The sequence below is a fragment of the Amphibalanus amphitrite genome, unplaced genomic scaffold, assembly GCF_019059575.1.
Source record: "Amphibalanus amphitrite isolate SeventyFive unplaced genomic scaffold, NRLGWU_Aamphi_draft 000314F_arrow, whole genome shotgun sequence".
In the NCBI taxonomy this organism is placed as follows: Eukaryota; Metazoa; Arthropoda; class Thecostraca; order Balanomorpha; family Balanidae; genus Amphibalanus; species Amphibalanus amphitrite.
In genome coordinates this window covers 120,165-133,823 of record NW_024881809.1, presented here as the reverse complement: position 1 = coordinate 133,823, position 13,659 = coordinate 120,165, and the positions used below count along the sequence as shown (strand labels likewise).

General features: G+C 48.1%; 1 protein-coding gene across 4 annotated transcripts in view; it reads left to right on the top strand.

Annotated features, from left to right (window-relative positions):
* Positions 1-6,258: 6,258 nt before the first annotated feature.
* LOC122388230 (probable Xaa-Pro aminopeptidase P) overlaps positions 6,259-13,659 on the top strand; it is a 30,817-nt gene continuing 23,416 nt past the window's right edge. For 2 of the 4 annotated variants that reach the window (XM_043379116.1, XM_043379115.1), the window contains exon 1: positions 6,269-6,522. Coding sequence is in view for 2 of the 4 variants with exons in the window: in XM_043379115.1 (XP_043235050.1) it covers positions 6,462-6,522 (61 nt within the window). In the remaining 2 variants the exon portion in view is untranslated. Of the gene's footprint in view, positions 6,523-13,659 lie in introns of all 4 variants that reach the window. The other 2 variants (XM_043379114.1, XM_043379117.1) reach the window with 2 other exon arrangements.

The window sequence follows — 13,659 nt, the reverse complement described above, 5'->3', positions numbered from 1 at the left end:
ACCCCAAAATTGCCGCCCTTCAAGCCGACATGATGTCGGGTACAAAGTGAAATGGTTAAGTTGGTGCGTTGGGTCCAAATCTGTCACAGAGACCGGCAGATCAAACCGATCCCTTAATTTTGCAGACGCATGTATAAACGAGCCTCCTTACCCCGGTAGACAGCCAGGCAGACCGACTACCGATTTTCAGACACCCGTTTATACATGAATCTGTGGATCTGAGTTTCTGAAACGGCCGGGCAGACCGATCCTTCCACTGCGATCCAGCGACACACCCGGCCGCGTCCAATGCTGGAGCCCAACTCCCCGCGCACCGCCGCGACCTAACTCGACTACAGCTCGAACCACGTGAGTCAACCGGCCAATCCAGAGGCGCGCGTGCCCCTGAACGCAGGCTGTGCCGCAGAGCGGCGCGGCGGCTCTGCTCGGCGGCCGGCTGGCGAGCCCAGCGCCGGCACGGGGTACACGATGCACACAATACACATAATAAAAGAAAACACTTCTTAGGCTAAAGTAGCAAAACTTAACCCGCGCCCTGGTGGGGTCTGTTTATAACGCGACCTGGTGGGGGGGGGGGGCTATTTTTTGCCCCCCCTCGTATCTCCGAAACTACTGGACGGATCCGAAAAATTCAAACGGCGTTCGAAAGGCCTGTCAAATTTGTCGAAGGAAACCAAATTTTATTGACCTCGGGGTCACCGATGGCGTCACAGGTCAGGTCAAAGATGAAATGTTTCACCGTTCACGGGTCTTCTAGGGAATGCGCTATAACACCGAGGAAAACGCATTTTGTCGGGAATCAGCGATAGGGCGTCAGTTGCCTAGTAGATATGTTGCTGTTAGAGGTCACTGGTCATACCAGGTCAGGTCACAGGTCAGGTCACCAAAGGTCACCAAGGGTCACCACATGAACCCAACTTTACTAAGGTTATGCGATGCATGTTTTATGGCCAGTTTTTCATTTCCAACTCAATGGTGTTGGTTATAAGACCATCAGGTACGGTTTAGGTCACTTTCTGGTGGAGGTCAGGTCAAGGTCAGGTCAAAAAAGGTCAAATTTCAAAGTTGATATTTTTGCATAAAATGGGTATTGATTCGATGCAGCTCGTCACGGGGAGTCTAATGGTGGTCTTTGTTTTGCGCTACGAGGTCTAGAATTGCTGAAAATTGAGTTTGAATATTTGACGTCATCAATTTTGAACAGTTTTTTCGCTATAACTTGGCCAAAAAAAGAGGTATCGATCTCAAATTTGGTATGTAGATAGAAGGCGGTAAGGACTATCACATATATTCCGGTTTTTTCGAAATTCAAAAAACTTTTTGGATTTTTTAACTATTATATTCAAAAAATCTATTTTTTGATTTTTGGGGGTCAAAATCCAAAAATTTCAAAAATCCGAGATAGCAGATTTGTAGCCCTGTCCATTCTACAGCTTTTATGTCAGTATCATTTTTCTGTATTTGCAAAGCTATAGGCCTGACAGCTCTTCCCGCGAAACCCTTTTTTGGGTCGAAAACGGCAGAACATGACGTCACTCTGACGTCATTTCCGGCCAACCTATCATAGCCTTTGGAAAAATTTTTGGTCACAATGTGTAAAATTGATGTCCGGGAGGGTACTGAAAGTTTGGTGACGATCGGCGCAGTGGTTCTGGAGATATATCGAAAAGTCTGGAGGGGGGCAAAAAATAGCCCCCCCCCCACCAGGTCGCGGGTTAACACAGGTCAGGTCAAAATAAAGATTATCGATATTTGGCTTGATCACTTTTTGGGCTCTGGCTGCCGTCTTACAAGTCAGATCACGCTAATTTTTTGTTTAAACACTCGTGAACAGATGCTTTAGATACCATGAGGGTACCAAACTTGTACTTTGATTTTCTGGTCAGGGTCAGGTCATCATAGGTCACGGAATTCTTAAGTCATAAGTCGGTCACGTGACATTATGGTCCATTTAGGCCAAAGATTTCGAATTCGGTGTCGTCTGTGTCATTTGAGGCCATTGTCATCTGAATATAGCTGAGGTCAGGTTTTTAGGTCAAAAGAGGTCAAATTTCAAAGTTGAAATTTTTCAAAAAAATATATGCCTATCGGATGCAGTTTGAGCTCAGGAACACGATGGTGCTACTTATATTGGTGTACGATGTCAAAAACGTACTGAGAAATTGGTTTGAAAAATATAATTGTGATTTTTTTGCAATAATGCGTAAAACTTGGCCATTTCTGAAGATATTTAGCAAAAGCTTGCTAGAGTAAATCATAATCATGTGTTCTATCACATATATTTCGTTTTTTTGAAAAGTCATTTTTTAAAGAAAAAATGTAAATATAAAGTTCGAATTTTATTATACAGGTATAACTTTCAAATTTTCAAAATTTTGAAAATCTGAGATAACAGTTTGATAGCGCAGTCTATTCTGAGTCCTCTCATGCAAAGAAATTGGATCTAGCTTAAAAACTGAGCTCTTGGGAGCGATTGCCGTGGTTCAATGTTTTGCGTCGAAATCGGCCGAACATGACGTCACTCTGACGTCATTTCCGGCCGACCTATGGTAGCTATGAAGTTAATATTTTGACACAAGGTGTTAAATTGATGCAGGCGAAGGCACTGAAAGTTTGGAATCGATACGTCAATCGGTTTGGAAGTTATTGCAGAAAAACGGGAGGGATTGCTATTAATAGTCCCCCCCCCCAGTCAGTGGGGCGCGGGTTAAATCCTATATCGTTTCTTGCGAGCCAAACATCAAGTTTGTTTATAAAAACGAGCTTCTTCATCAAATTTCAGCAATAACTAAACTAGACATACCGTGTGGACGACAGCTGACTCTTTCTGCGCCGCACCGCACTTTGATTTGTATTACACTGGTAAATCGGAGCTACCATAGCCGGTCCGTGGGTTCGTGGTGTCATTTGCAGCCAGTGCTGAATATCGAGGCATTCGGCCGGCAACGCAGGCCCAATCGACCTTGCGGACTCCGAAGCAGCAGAAAATGGAATACATGGATGATGGAACATGAACTAAGCTAGTAAATACATCGGCTATTAACCCGCGCCGTGCTGGGGGGGGGCGTTTTTACGCCCCCCCTCAGGTTTTTCGCGAATATCTCAAAAACGGCGGCGCGCAGCGCCGCCGTTTTTGGTACACGTGTTTCTACATCATTTCCGCACATGTTGTGAAAATTTCAGACCTAGGCCGTTCAAGGTCAGGTCACCAGGTCACGTCAAGTGACCTTACCTCAGAAAAAGTTCAAAGGCTCGCTATAGCTACACCGACTGAACGATCACTTTGAAACTTTTAGCGATTGATATGAGTAATAGTATGTATAAAATGTATATCTCGGATTTTTGATATCTGTGACCTAAGGTCAGGGTTGTATACCAATCAAGTCGATTGAATTGATTGATTTGTTTCAACGCGTATTTTGAGTTGATTGGATTGAGTCGATTGACTTTTCGAGATGACTGGTTGACTGACTCGTTTGGCTTTAGCGACTGGTTGACTGATTTGATTCCCGAAAATTAGAGTGACTCGTATGATTGAGTCGATTGAATGAAAAGTTCAAATAAGTTTTAGTTGACGAAAAATAATGACACCAATTGATGACATCAAAGATCACAAAACTACACTGAAAACTGCTTGTCATCACAACTGCAATATGGGGTAGAAGGCCAAATAAAGAACAGGGCCTAAACATGAACGGCCAACTTTGACTTTCAACTGCAATAACTGCTCCAATCCTGCAGTGATAGAACTTGGCGATGCACCTACCTACCTTTCTGCACTCAGCAGGAAACGTTTTTTTTAATCCAGATGATAAAGTGCAAGGTCCTATATACTAATAAAGTGTGATTAATTAATAATTCACACCTCCACATCTCCTCAGAAACAACCCACTGAACTCTATAAATATCTGAAACCCCTACAAAAATAACTGAAACAAAAGCGCCGTTTTCGTCTCGCTAATTACGTTTTCGGGCCTAATTAATAGCTAATTTGCTGCATTGTTTAATTTGCAGCAGAACGTTTGTTGATCCTTTTCTCCTGAGAGCCTAAGCATAACATATTTAATATATTTCATTTTCCTTAAAATATTTTACCGAATATTATTAATAGTGGTTTTATTTCAAATGATATAATAATCAAAACGAAATTGGTGTTGTACAACCGATTTATTTTATGATGAGCTACCATACTACATGATAATCAATGACGTCATCTTACCAAAAAATCAAAAGACGTAGAATAAGGATTTATAAAAGCTTAGCATACTTATTGGCAAAAAACGCACTCTCACCGTGCCGTTTTAGCGTTTTAATTTTCCTTCACTATGATCTTGCAATTTATCAACTTTATTTCATAAATGTACCAGATTTATCACAGGCTATATTAATAAGGAAAGGAAGGAATGATTGACCTACCTCACAGGTACTTACCTATCTACCTTCGTTGGTACTGTTGGTAGCCAGTGGACACATTTAGGCAGGTAAGTAGGTACCTACCTGCTTTCCTGCTGTCTTCATAAAGCATACCTAATGAAGTTGTCAAATTTGTAGCACATTTTCAACACTTTCATATGGTGTCAGTGTGGCATGAAACCTAGCTAGGTTCATTATGTTCAGGATTCATTTCAGAAGAGCTCCGCATAACTCACATAAGAGACAGACAGGGGCTTTACATGAGGTAGATGGCCTGATGACTTAGCTGGAATATGGTCAAAATTAAATTGACAACTTTTAGGTGAAAGGTGGTGATTTGGGTTAAGGGGCGAGTCAACTACTGGGTTATTTTGCACCCATTAAATGAAACTTCTGCTCCAATTCTACCCATTGAACCTCAGTATCATGATCCACCTGTCCATCACTAGGTATCCTTCCTTATGACATAGAAACTTTGAATGGCATGGTAATTTATAATTTTAAATGACAATATTTTTATGTTTCTTCTGTAGGTAGGTAGGTAGGTAGGTAGGTACACTAGACTGCTATGGACACTTTTCGAAGTTGGTGGGGCAAAAAACCTAATGTATATCTTGGTTTGAGTCGTTTGATTGAGTTGATTGATTCCTTTCATTGGCGCGTTTGAGTCGATTGAATCAATTCCCGAAAACTGCTCTGACTTGATTGATTTGATTGGTTTCCCAAATTTGTCGTGATTGAATTGATTGCTATTGATTGAGTCGTATACAACCCTGCCTAAGGTCAGGTCAATTTTGCGACCTCTCCATTATAAGTCAACGGGAGAAAATTGAAATGCGCCTCTTTTGGACGAATATCGTTCAAAACGCTCTCAAACATCGGTTCATAGGTAAACATGACACACTGAATAGGAAAAATGCACCTGTGACCCCTCTGTGTGCCCCTGAGGTCATCTCAGGTCATGAACGGTCGCCAGCAGTTTTTTGGCTATAACTTTTGATAGAGACGTGCTAGAGCGGTGAAAACACGTCAGATGTGTTCAGCTCGACGATACGGATCGACTGATATGCAACATGACCCTTTTCGGTCAGGTCATGACCTTGACCTGAGGTCAAATTTTCAAAATGACCTTTCAAGGTCAACAAATAGTTCATTCGACGCGTCTCGACGAGAGGAACACGATGCTGGCAAAAATAATGTCATGGCGCTTATGAGTCAAAAGTTATTGACGAAAAAACGTTTTTCGTAAAAACGGCTATTTTTGGAGTTTTTGCCCTCTGGAGGCTAAACCGTTGACCTGAGGTCAAATCTGAGAACATTATCCAGAAAGGTCTGTAAACGGGCTATCGAATGCGCTTTTCCGCGGCGCTGTAGCTCTATCGGTTCCCGAGATAGCCGTTGGCAGTTTCCAAAATGTTGAAATAGTCAACATTTTACCTTTGGTGACCTCTGGTGACCTGACCTTTGACCTGACCCAAAAAATGACCGAAGTGTTTTCGTCCTTATTTTTGACGCTCTTTCGATTGCCGCTTACCGCGTGTCGATACGTGGCCCAGGAGCCGAGTTAGACGGGGGGCGTGAAAACGCCCCCCCCCCAGCACTCGGCGGAAAGTTCAGGCCACCAGCACGGCGCGGGTTAATATAGATGAATAATGATTATGATCATTCCCCCTCTCCTCTCCTCAAAAACATGTTTGCCACAGACAGCCCACCTCTGTTCTGTCACTGCGTCAGGCTTGGCTGGGTCATATACGACCCCGTGAGCTCCCGATGTGCATATTTATCCAGCCCGCTCCAGCCGCCGCCCCCGCCGCCGCCCCCGCCCGCGCGGCGGCGCGGCGGCCCGGGCGCGCCCCAGTCGCCCAGTGACTGTCGAGGCGCGAGGATAGGTTGGACAGGCGGCCAGCTCAGCCCTGAGCGGGTCCAGTGAACTGTTAGGGCCGCGACCAGTCGGCCAGTTGGCCCCGTGTGCTACTAACCGGCCGAGGTCACCAGCGCCGTACGGCCAGTGGTTGTGAGGCAGCTGTGGTGAGCACGGTCGGGCTGAGATGGCACGAGCGAGGTGGACCGGACCGCCTCTGCTGGCTGGACTGTTCGTGGTGCTGACAGGTGAGTTGAGTTCACTTGTTTTGTTAGTTGGGTTATGAAGTTGACCTTATAATATACCCAAAGGCTGCTTGATGCGAGCTAGTGTGTGTTCGTGGCACATTCTGCGACGATCTGCTAATGTGTGTGATGGATCGTTATTATTGCCATGAATTTGTATAATAATCGAAACGCAGTTGTGATAAAAAGGCTAAGTGAATGTCACTCACACGTCCTAATATCAATATGAGCAGGGGTAGCCAGTTATTATCACCTTGATGTCAAAACAGTCTGGATCTTTTATCGAATCATCACAAGTTCATAAACACAAGACTCAAGAGCCTTCAATAATAATTTTCTGCTAAATTTATTCGATATCTACTCCTTACCCACAGTATAATGTGTAAACTAAGTGGTGTTCGTGATAAAAAGAGAAATACGACCATTTGTGTCGCTTGTCATCCCAGCTACATCCAGAACCGGACACACCACTCAACGAGACATCGTTTATGAACTACGTCCACAAAAATACGTTGTAAAGGCGCCTCCCGCGTACGCAGTGCGCATGCATGGTCACGACCTTCGGGCACCCGCGTACTGGTGGTGCATCTACACCTGTCCTGCCAGCACGCCACTCGGTACCAGCATGAATCTCAGCTGCCAGTCTGGGTTAGCTCGGAAAAATGCAGAAGCATCTAACTGGGTCAATGTCACCCATCCCATTCCACAAACCAGTCCCAGGATCTCGTGACGAGATTCACAGATTGGGGACATGTTTGACTAGAGTGTGCCTATTTTGTTCGTTTAGGGAGAAAACGACAGCCACAATTCCTCTGGATTGTAGGACTGTTTAGTAAATATAAATTCGTTCAAATATTATGCTAGTTTTAGTTTCTGTCAAACATCATTCATCGGAAACAAGTCGACAATCCACTTCCCCATTCTACCGAAAAAGCCACGCACGACAGTCGCCACCATGTGTGTTTTTCGCACATCCATTGTTTGAAATCTGCCTGCCGTGGCACATCTCCTCCTCTCCTTCTGCGCGTGCCGTCCATCTGTTCCCTCCCACCTCTCATCCCACGGGGACCGCTGCTTTTTACCGAGCTCCGCGGCAACGCCAGGAATAGAGACCGCGGAACCGCGACCGAGCACGACCAGAGCGGGCCGCTCGCGCTGGAGCGCCGTGCCGACCACCATATGGCGGACCACCGCCCGCCGTATCCGTATCGGGCAGATATGGGGGCAGACAGCGATGTTGATGACCACTGACCAGGGTGGAGCGGTCGGCTCCGTGCAGAGGGCTCCGTACAGGGGCCTGGGTGGAGCGACCAAAGCCGACGACCCGCACCCAGTAGCCGCATGGATTTGAGTTGAGATATCTCGGCACGAGCTACCGCTGTTTTGGGCGTTAGATATAATGTGGGCGTTTTTTCGTTGGGCGTCTTAGGCGTGCCATTTTTTGGTGCATAGCGAGTTAGTATTGAGAAGTCACGAAATCAGTCTAGAAAGTTGCCAGCCAGGCTATTCATTATGTTTCATTTAATTCATTGCCTTCGATTATGCCACAACGCACTTTTAGGTTCTGAATGTCTTTCTGTTCTCTAGCAGCAACATCTTCCAGCATCCTTCCGTCCTGCTGTGCCATGTTCAGTCACGCCTTGCCGTGAGGTGGGCCTCAATCGCTCCCATCCTGCCAGCGTTCGTCGACCCATGCACCTCCTCCGACGGGTCGGGTCGTCCGTCACGAGTAATTTGAGTCCAGTCACGACCTGGGCCGGTACTGGGCGGACATCAGACTAGCAACAGCTGGGCTCCGGCTGTAAGTGGACTGAAGCGTCTTTCATGTGGTGTTGGGGAAAGGGAACATCGGAGAAGAGAGTTATTTCAGTTGAAATTGTGGTTACTATGAGTGGGGATCGAAAGGGCAGCCGAAGGGGAGCCTCAGTCTGTAAGGTGGACTGCTGAAGGAGTCGGCCGAATTGGGAGGTAGGTGTTCATTCAGACAGCAGCCAGCCCCACCCCATCGTGTGTTTTTCAGATGTACAGTGCGGCTGGATCAGGTTAAGTTGATTACTAACACACGGATGCTAGATTATTATTGAAATAGCACCGGAATTTGTTTCTTTTGGTGCGATTATTTAGGAGCGCGAACTTTGTTCTTTGATAACGGGACACTTGTAGTTGTACCCGGATATTGAACTTCCAAGTTGCAGGTCTGGAAACTCACAAACAACTTCACAAACAATCACACTGTAACCGTCTTATTTTCCAAGAAATCATACGGATCCTATATGTTCATATAACAAAACTGAAATGGCCTTGCGTCAAGCCGCCCATACGCCTCCTTCACTCACCCATCAGAGTTGGAGGCTCTTCTCATCACGAAGCCACATGCCCTCTCTGCAGCCGCCCACCCCAACCCTGCATCAGGCTGTTACCTCTGCCCACTCAGCACGGCCTCCGCCCACTCGGCACGGTCCCACCCAAGGGTCCCACCCACCTCCGGCCGTCTGCCTGGGTCAGTTTGTGCAGCGCCGTGCACACATGCCGTGCTGGTCACCGGTCGTGCACAGCTTTACGGCCCAGTCACGGTCTGGGAAGACGAGCCGTCGGGGAGGGACGTTTATGTTCAGGTGACGGAGTTATAGTTGGACTTTGTGCCGGGGAGATACCTCCAGTCAAAACAGACCTCACGGTATACACACGAGTGATGACTGTTGGGCCACGTCACTGACTGCAGCCATGCCACTGAATAAGTGGAGATATGGATGCCACCTTCAAAAAGTTTTCTCAGATCGGCCTATGATTTATTCCCTGGACAAAACAAAATTTTAGAATTCACCTGACAAAGTATCATCACGTGAATCGCGAAAAAAATTGTCGATTTTCATACAATTATCAATCGGTTAATGTCTAGCGACAATGTTTACACATCACTAGACTTCAAGGTCATAAGATTATTACATTTTATTTGAAAAAGTAAGGTATTTTATAATTTACTAATATATGATTTCATGAGAAGTTGGCCATGTTTAATTTATTTTGCATTTAAGTTCGTAAAACATTTTAAAAAAATCATGGCTCATTTGGAATGGGTCTGGCCCATGTTAAACCCCATTTCCCACACTTTTTTGGAAAAAATGAACTACTGAATATATCAGTTTAACTTTTATTTTGACACTCCAAAATTCTTCTCTGATCTCGAAACAATCAAAGTTTTGGCATATATTTACCAAAAGATAAGAAAATTCATGTTTCAAAGTTATCGATAAACAGTAGAGATGTCGGTTTTCTTGGACTAAAAAAATGGCATCAAACTGAACTTTGGTCTCCGATTTCTCGCAAACGGGTTCGAATTTCGGAAAACCGACTTCAGTCTGGGACATAGGTGGCTCAGCTCTAGTGAAAACCGTTTTGTGGAAAAAAGGTGGCAGTCTACCTTTAACAGCATTTCACACACACACACTGCTGGAGCGGGGGTACAGTTTCTCCTATCCGAGCCGTGTAGGCAACTGACTGCTGAAGAACGGGGCGACGGTTTTGCCCCTCCACACCATGCTTGGCTTCTAGGGGACATTTCTAACCCGTGGTCAAGCCGACCAGCTGACTACTTGGAGACTGTTTTACTCTGACCAGTGGCCATAAAACACATGCTACCTTTTTCAGTGAGAGGGGGAGGTTCCACACTAGCCCCGCCGTATACAGCTAACGGGGTCAGTCTGCCCTGGCCACGCCAGAAAACTGGACAACAACTGCCATGGACGACAAATCCACCCTCCAGACCTCACAACTACAACCTCCAGCGATGTCAATGGTAGCCGTGGAGCGCTGCTGGCGTGCATACGCCTCCTATTCTCGACCGAGGGCACGGTTAGGTAAATAAACAGGGAACGCAGACGGCCGCCGCCCCCGCCCCCGCCGCTCCAATTTCACCCCCGTCCCTCCCTGGTCGGTCCATGAGGCGGCACCGAGACAGCGGGACGGGGTCGGGGTCAAACGAACAGCGCGAGACGACGGACAAGATGGAGTTGAACGTCAGAAAAATGATGATGTAGTTAGTCATGCAAGTCTGCCGTATGCGAAGTCATTGGGTCATCGTGAAATCACCAGACATCCGTATAAGATGTCTATTCCTAGGTCGTAATGCTTTTTGTTCAGAATTGCTCTGTAAACGATGTTCAATCTGTATACCATTTCAATAAGTTGCTAGGATAGTGGTCGACGATCTGTGATAATGCCGCAATCCTAAAATAACGACATCCTTGTTTTAAGCCACTACCAAATATCCCCCTACCAAGTGTATTACAAAGCGTCTTTTAGCGACTATTCAGGCCGCGATCCGCATTTAATCTACATGCTACACTTTAACGATGTCATTCAGCTGAGAGGCAGATTAGGGGTTGTTAGTAAGTCCACATTTCAGATCGTCAACGCTGCATTTCTCAAATCCCGGTCTTTGTCTTTGTCCTCACTGAAAAACCACCGTGGGCGGCTGGAAATCAATATTTCCTGAGGTAGCTTTTTTCCTCTGCATTGTCATCCTCCTCCTCTGGAGTACCCTCTCCTTTTCTCGGCTTCCTGTCGAGTGGCCCAGGCTGCTGCACGCGACTAAGAACTCCACCCTCAGACAGGGTGACATCACTGACACATTGACGCTCCAGCCGAGGTTTATTGGTGAAGGGTGACGGCTAGTAGGTCACGTGACCGCGAACAAATATGCCGCGTATTGGCTGCAGTGTATATCTGGCGACTGGCAATGCGAAACACCCGAGCAAATACTGGCGACCAGGAAACCGTCTTGATGAGGAGCTATTGGATTTGAGGAACAGACATCCCACTCCTTTGTTTATTGAATGCTTACCGGTCTGATATTACTCCTTTGATACATTCATTGCGTCCCTAGGCCGCGACACACGTGACGGTTTACCTCTCCGTCCCCCTGCCTGCCATGGCACGACCTCTCTGAACCCTCCTACCCTGTTTACGTGCGCTCCCGCGTGTTTGCACATCTGCGCTGAACAGGCACAGCGGTTTCTTTGATATCCGCCTGGTGCGTGACTGCAGTGTGGCACGTGACGTGTGGGTCCCTGTCCCCGGCTCACATGGGACCCCGGACCTGTTGTGCGCATTGCGCATGTCTAGCTTCTCGCACAATATTTACGTTCATATGTGGACTACGACAGTTTCGATATTAAAGTTCCATGTTTGTGATTCGTGTTTTTGTTTTTTTTTTGTCAGCAATGCCGATATTTTTTCCAATGCCGTGTATGTAGTATAGCTATGTAGTAAGCCACATCGGTGTGATCAAATCAAGAGAGAACAACAAATAGTACGATATTCAGAGAAGCTACCGATATTGGTGATTTTTTCCAGAATGAAGATATGACAAATGCCTAAAATTGCAGCAGTGGCGCAGCCAGGGGGGGTCAGAGGGTCAGCTGACCCCCCCGAAATTTCTGTCAGGGCCCGCTCGAGAGAGAGTGAGAGAGAGAGAGAGAGAGAGAGAGAGAGAGAGAGAGAGAGAGAGAGAGAGAGAGAGAGAGAGAGAGAGAGAGAGAGAGAGAGAGAGAGAGAGAGAGAGAGAGAGAGGAGAGAGAGGTCCTAATCTAATCGGACGAGCCCGCTTCGAGAAATGCCCACTGCGACACCTCGGGTGAGGGGTCGGCCTGGGGCCCCAGGTGGACAGGGCCCGGGCCCCCAGGAGAACGGGCCAGGCCCCCTGGGTGGATGGGACCCGGGCCCCCTGTAGATGGGTCCGGGCCCCCGGGTGGATAGGGCCCGGGCCCCCCGGCGGATGGGGCCCCGGTGGATGGATCCGAGCCACCGGGAGAACGGGCCCCGGGTGGACGGGGCCCGGACCCCCGGGTCCCGCGAGAACGGGTCCAGGCCCCTCGGGTGGATGGGGCCCGAGGCTCCGGGAGAACGGGCCCGGGCCCCCTGGGTGGAGGGGGCCCGGGCCCCCGGCTGGATGGGGCCCGGGCCCCCGGGAGAACGGCCCTGAGCCCCGGGTGGACGGGGCCGGACCCCCGGTTGGATGGGCCCCGGGCCCCGGGAGAACGGGCCCGGGCCCCCTGGGTGGATAGGGCACGGGCCCCTGGGTGGATAGGGCACAGGCCCCCGGGTGGATGGGGCCCGGGCCCCGGGAGAACGGGCCCGGGCCCCTTAGGTGGATGGGGCACGGCCCCCCGGGTAGATGGGGCCAGGGCCCCCCCCCCCGATGGATGGGTCCGGGCCCCCGGGAGTACGGACCCCAGGCCCCGGGTGGACGGGGCCCGGGCCCCCGGCTGGATGGGGCCCGGGCCCCCTGGTGGGCGGGCCCCGAAGCCCCGGGTGGACGAGGTCCGGAGCCCAGGTGAACGTGGCCCGGGCCCCCGTATGGATAGGGCTTGGTCCCCCATGTGGATAGGGCCCGAGCCCCCGGGTGAATGGGGCCCGCTAGGGTGACCCGCTTGCTTCGCAACGCGAATAAGGGGTATTTTCGATCGGTGGGCGTTTGGTTGGTCTTGTGTCTGTGGGTTATGTATCCATTACGGTCGATTGCCTTTTGACGGCTAAGCATTTTGGTTTTGGGAAAAAAATATCAATCGCATCGAGGTGCTCGTGTCTGATAATAACCATGCGTTCTACTATAGAACATGCCAAGTGTATTTCATGACATAGGTTGGCGTAGGTTATTGAAGAGTGAAAGCCATCGATGAATTACTATGTAGAGGTTTGAAACATTTATATTCTTAAGAATATTGTTGCTCGTCATGCAAAAGCGATGATTGGACCTTGGTCACAATTGAATGCTCTTCCAATCTATGCCCATTTCAATTGTCAAACATACCAGGTTATGTAGCAAAACCCCTGTAATTAAGTAAGTCATAAGCAAATGCTATTTTCTCCAGCAATTTGTTCCACCTTGTTTTTGATCAATTAGCTTTTCACAATTTTCCCATGAGAGGCGGTAGGTACATTTCTCTTGCCAACAAGCGTTGTTTGAACCCGCTCCGTCTGACAGTCACCCAAAAATAGCATTAAGTCCAAAATCCGTCCAAAACGTCAATTTTTCAAGCATAAGTGCCCTCACGGGTGCACGTGCCGCGTGCCATCCCTGCACCGCACACCATTCGATAGCCCGTTCGATTCTCATGCACGATACTGTGTTCCTCGTGC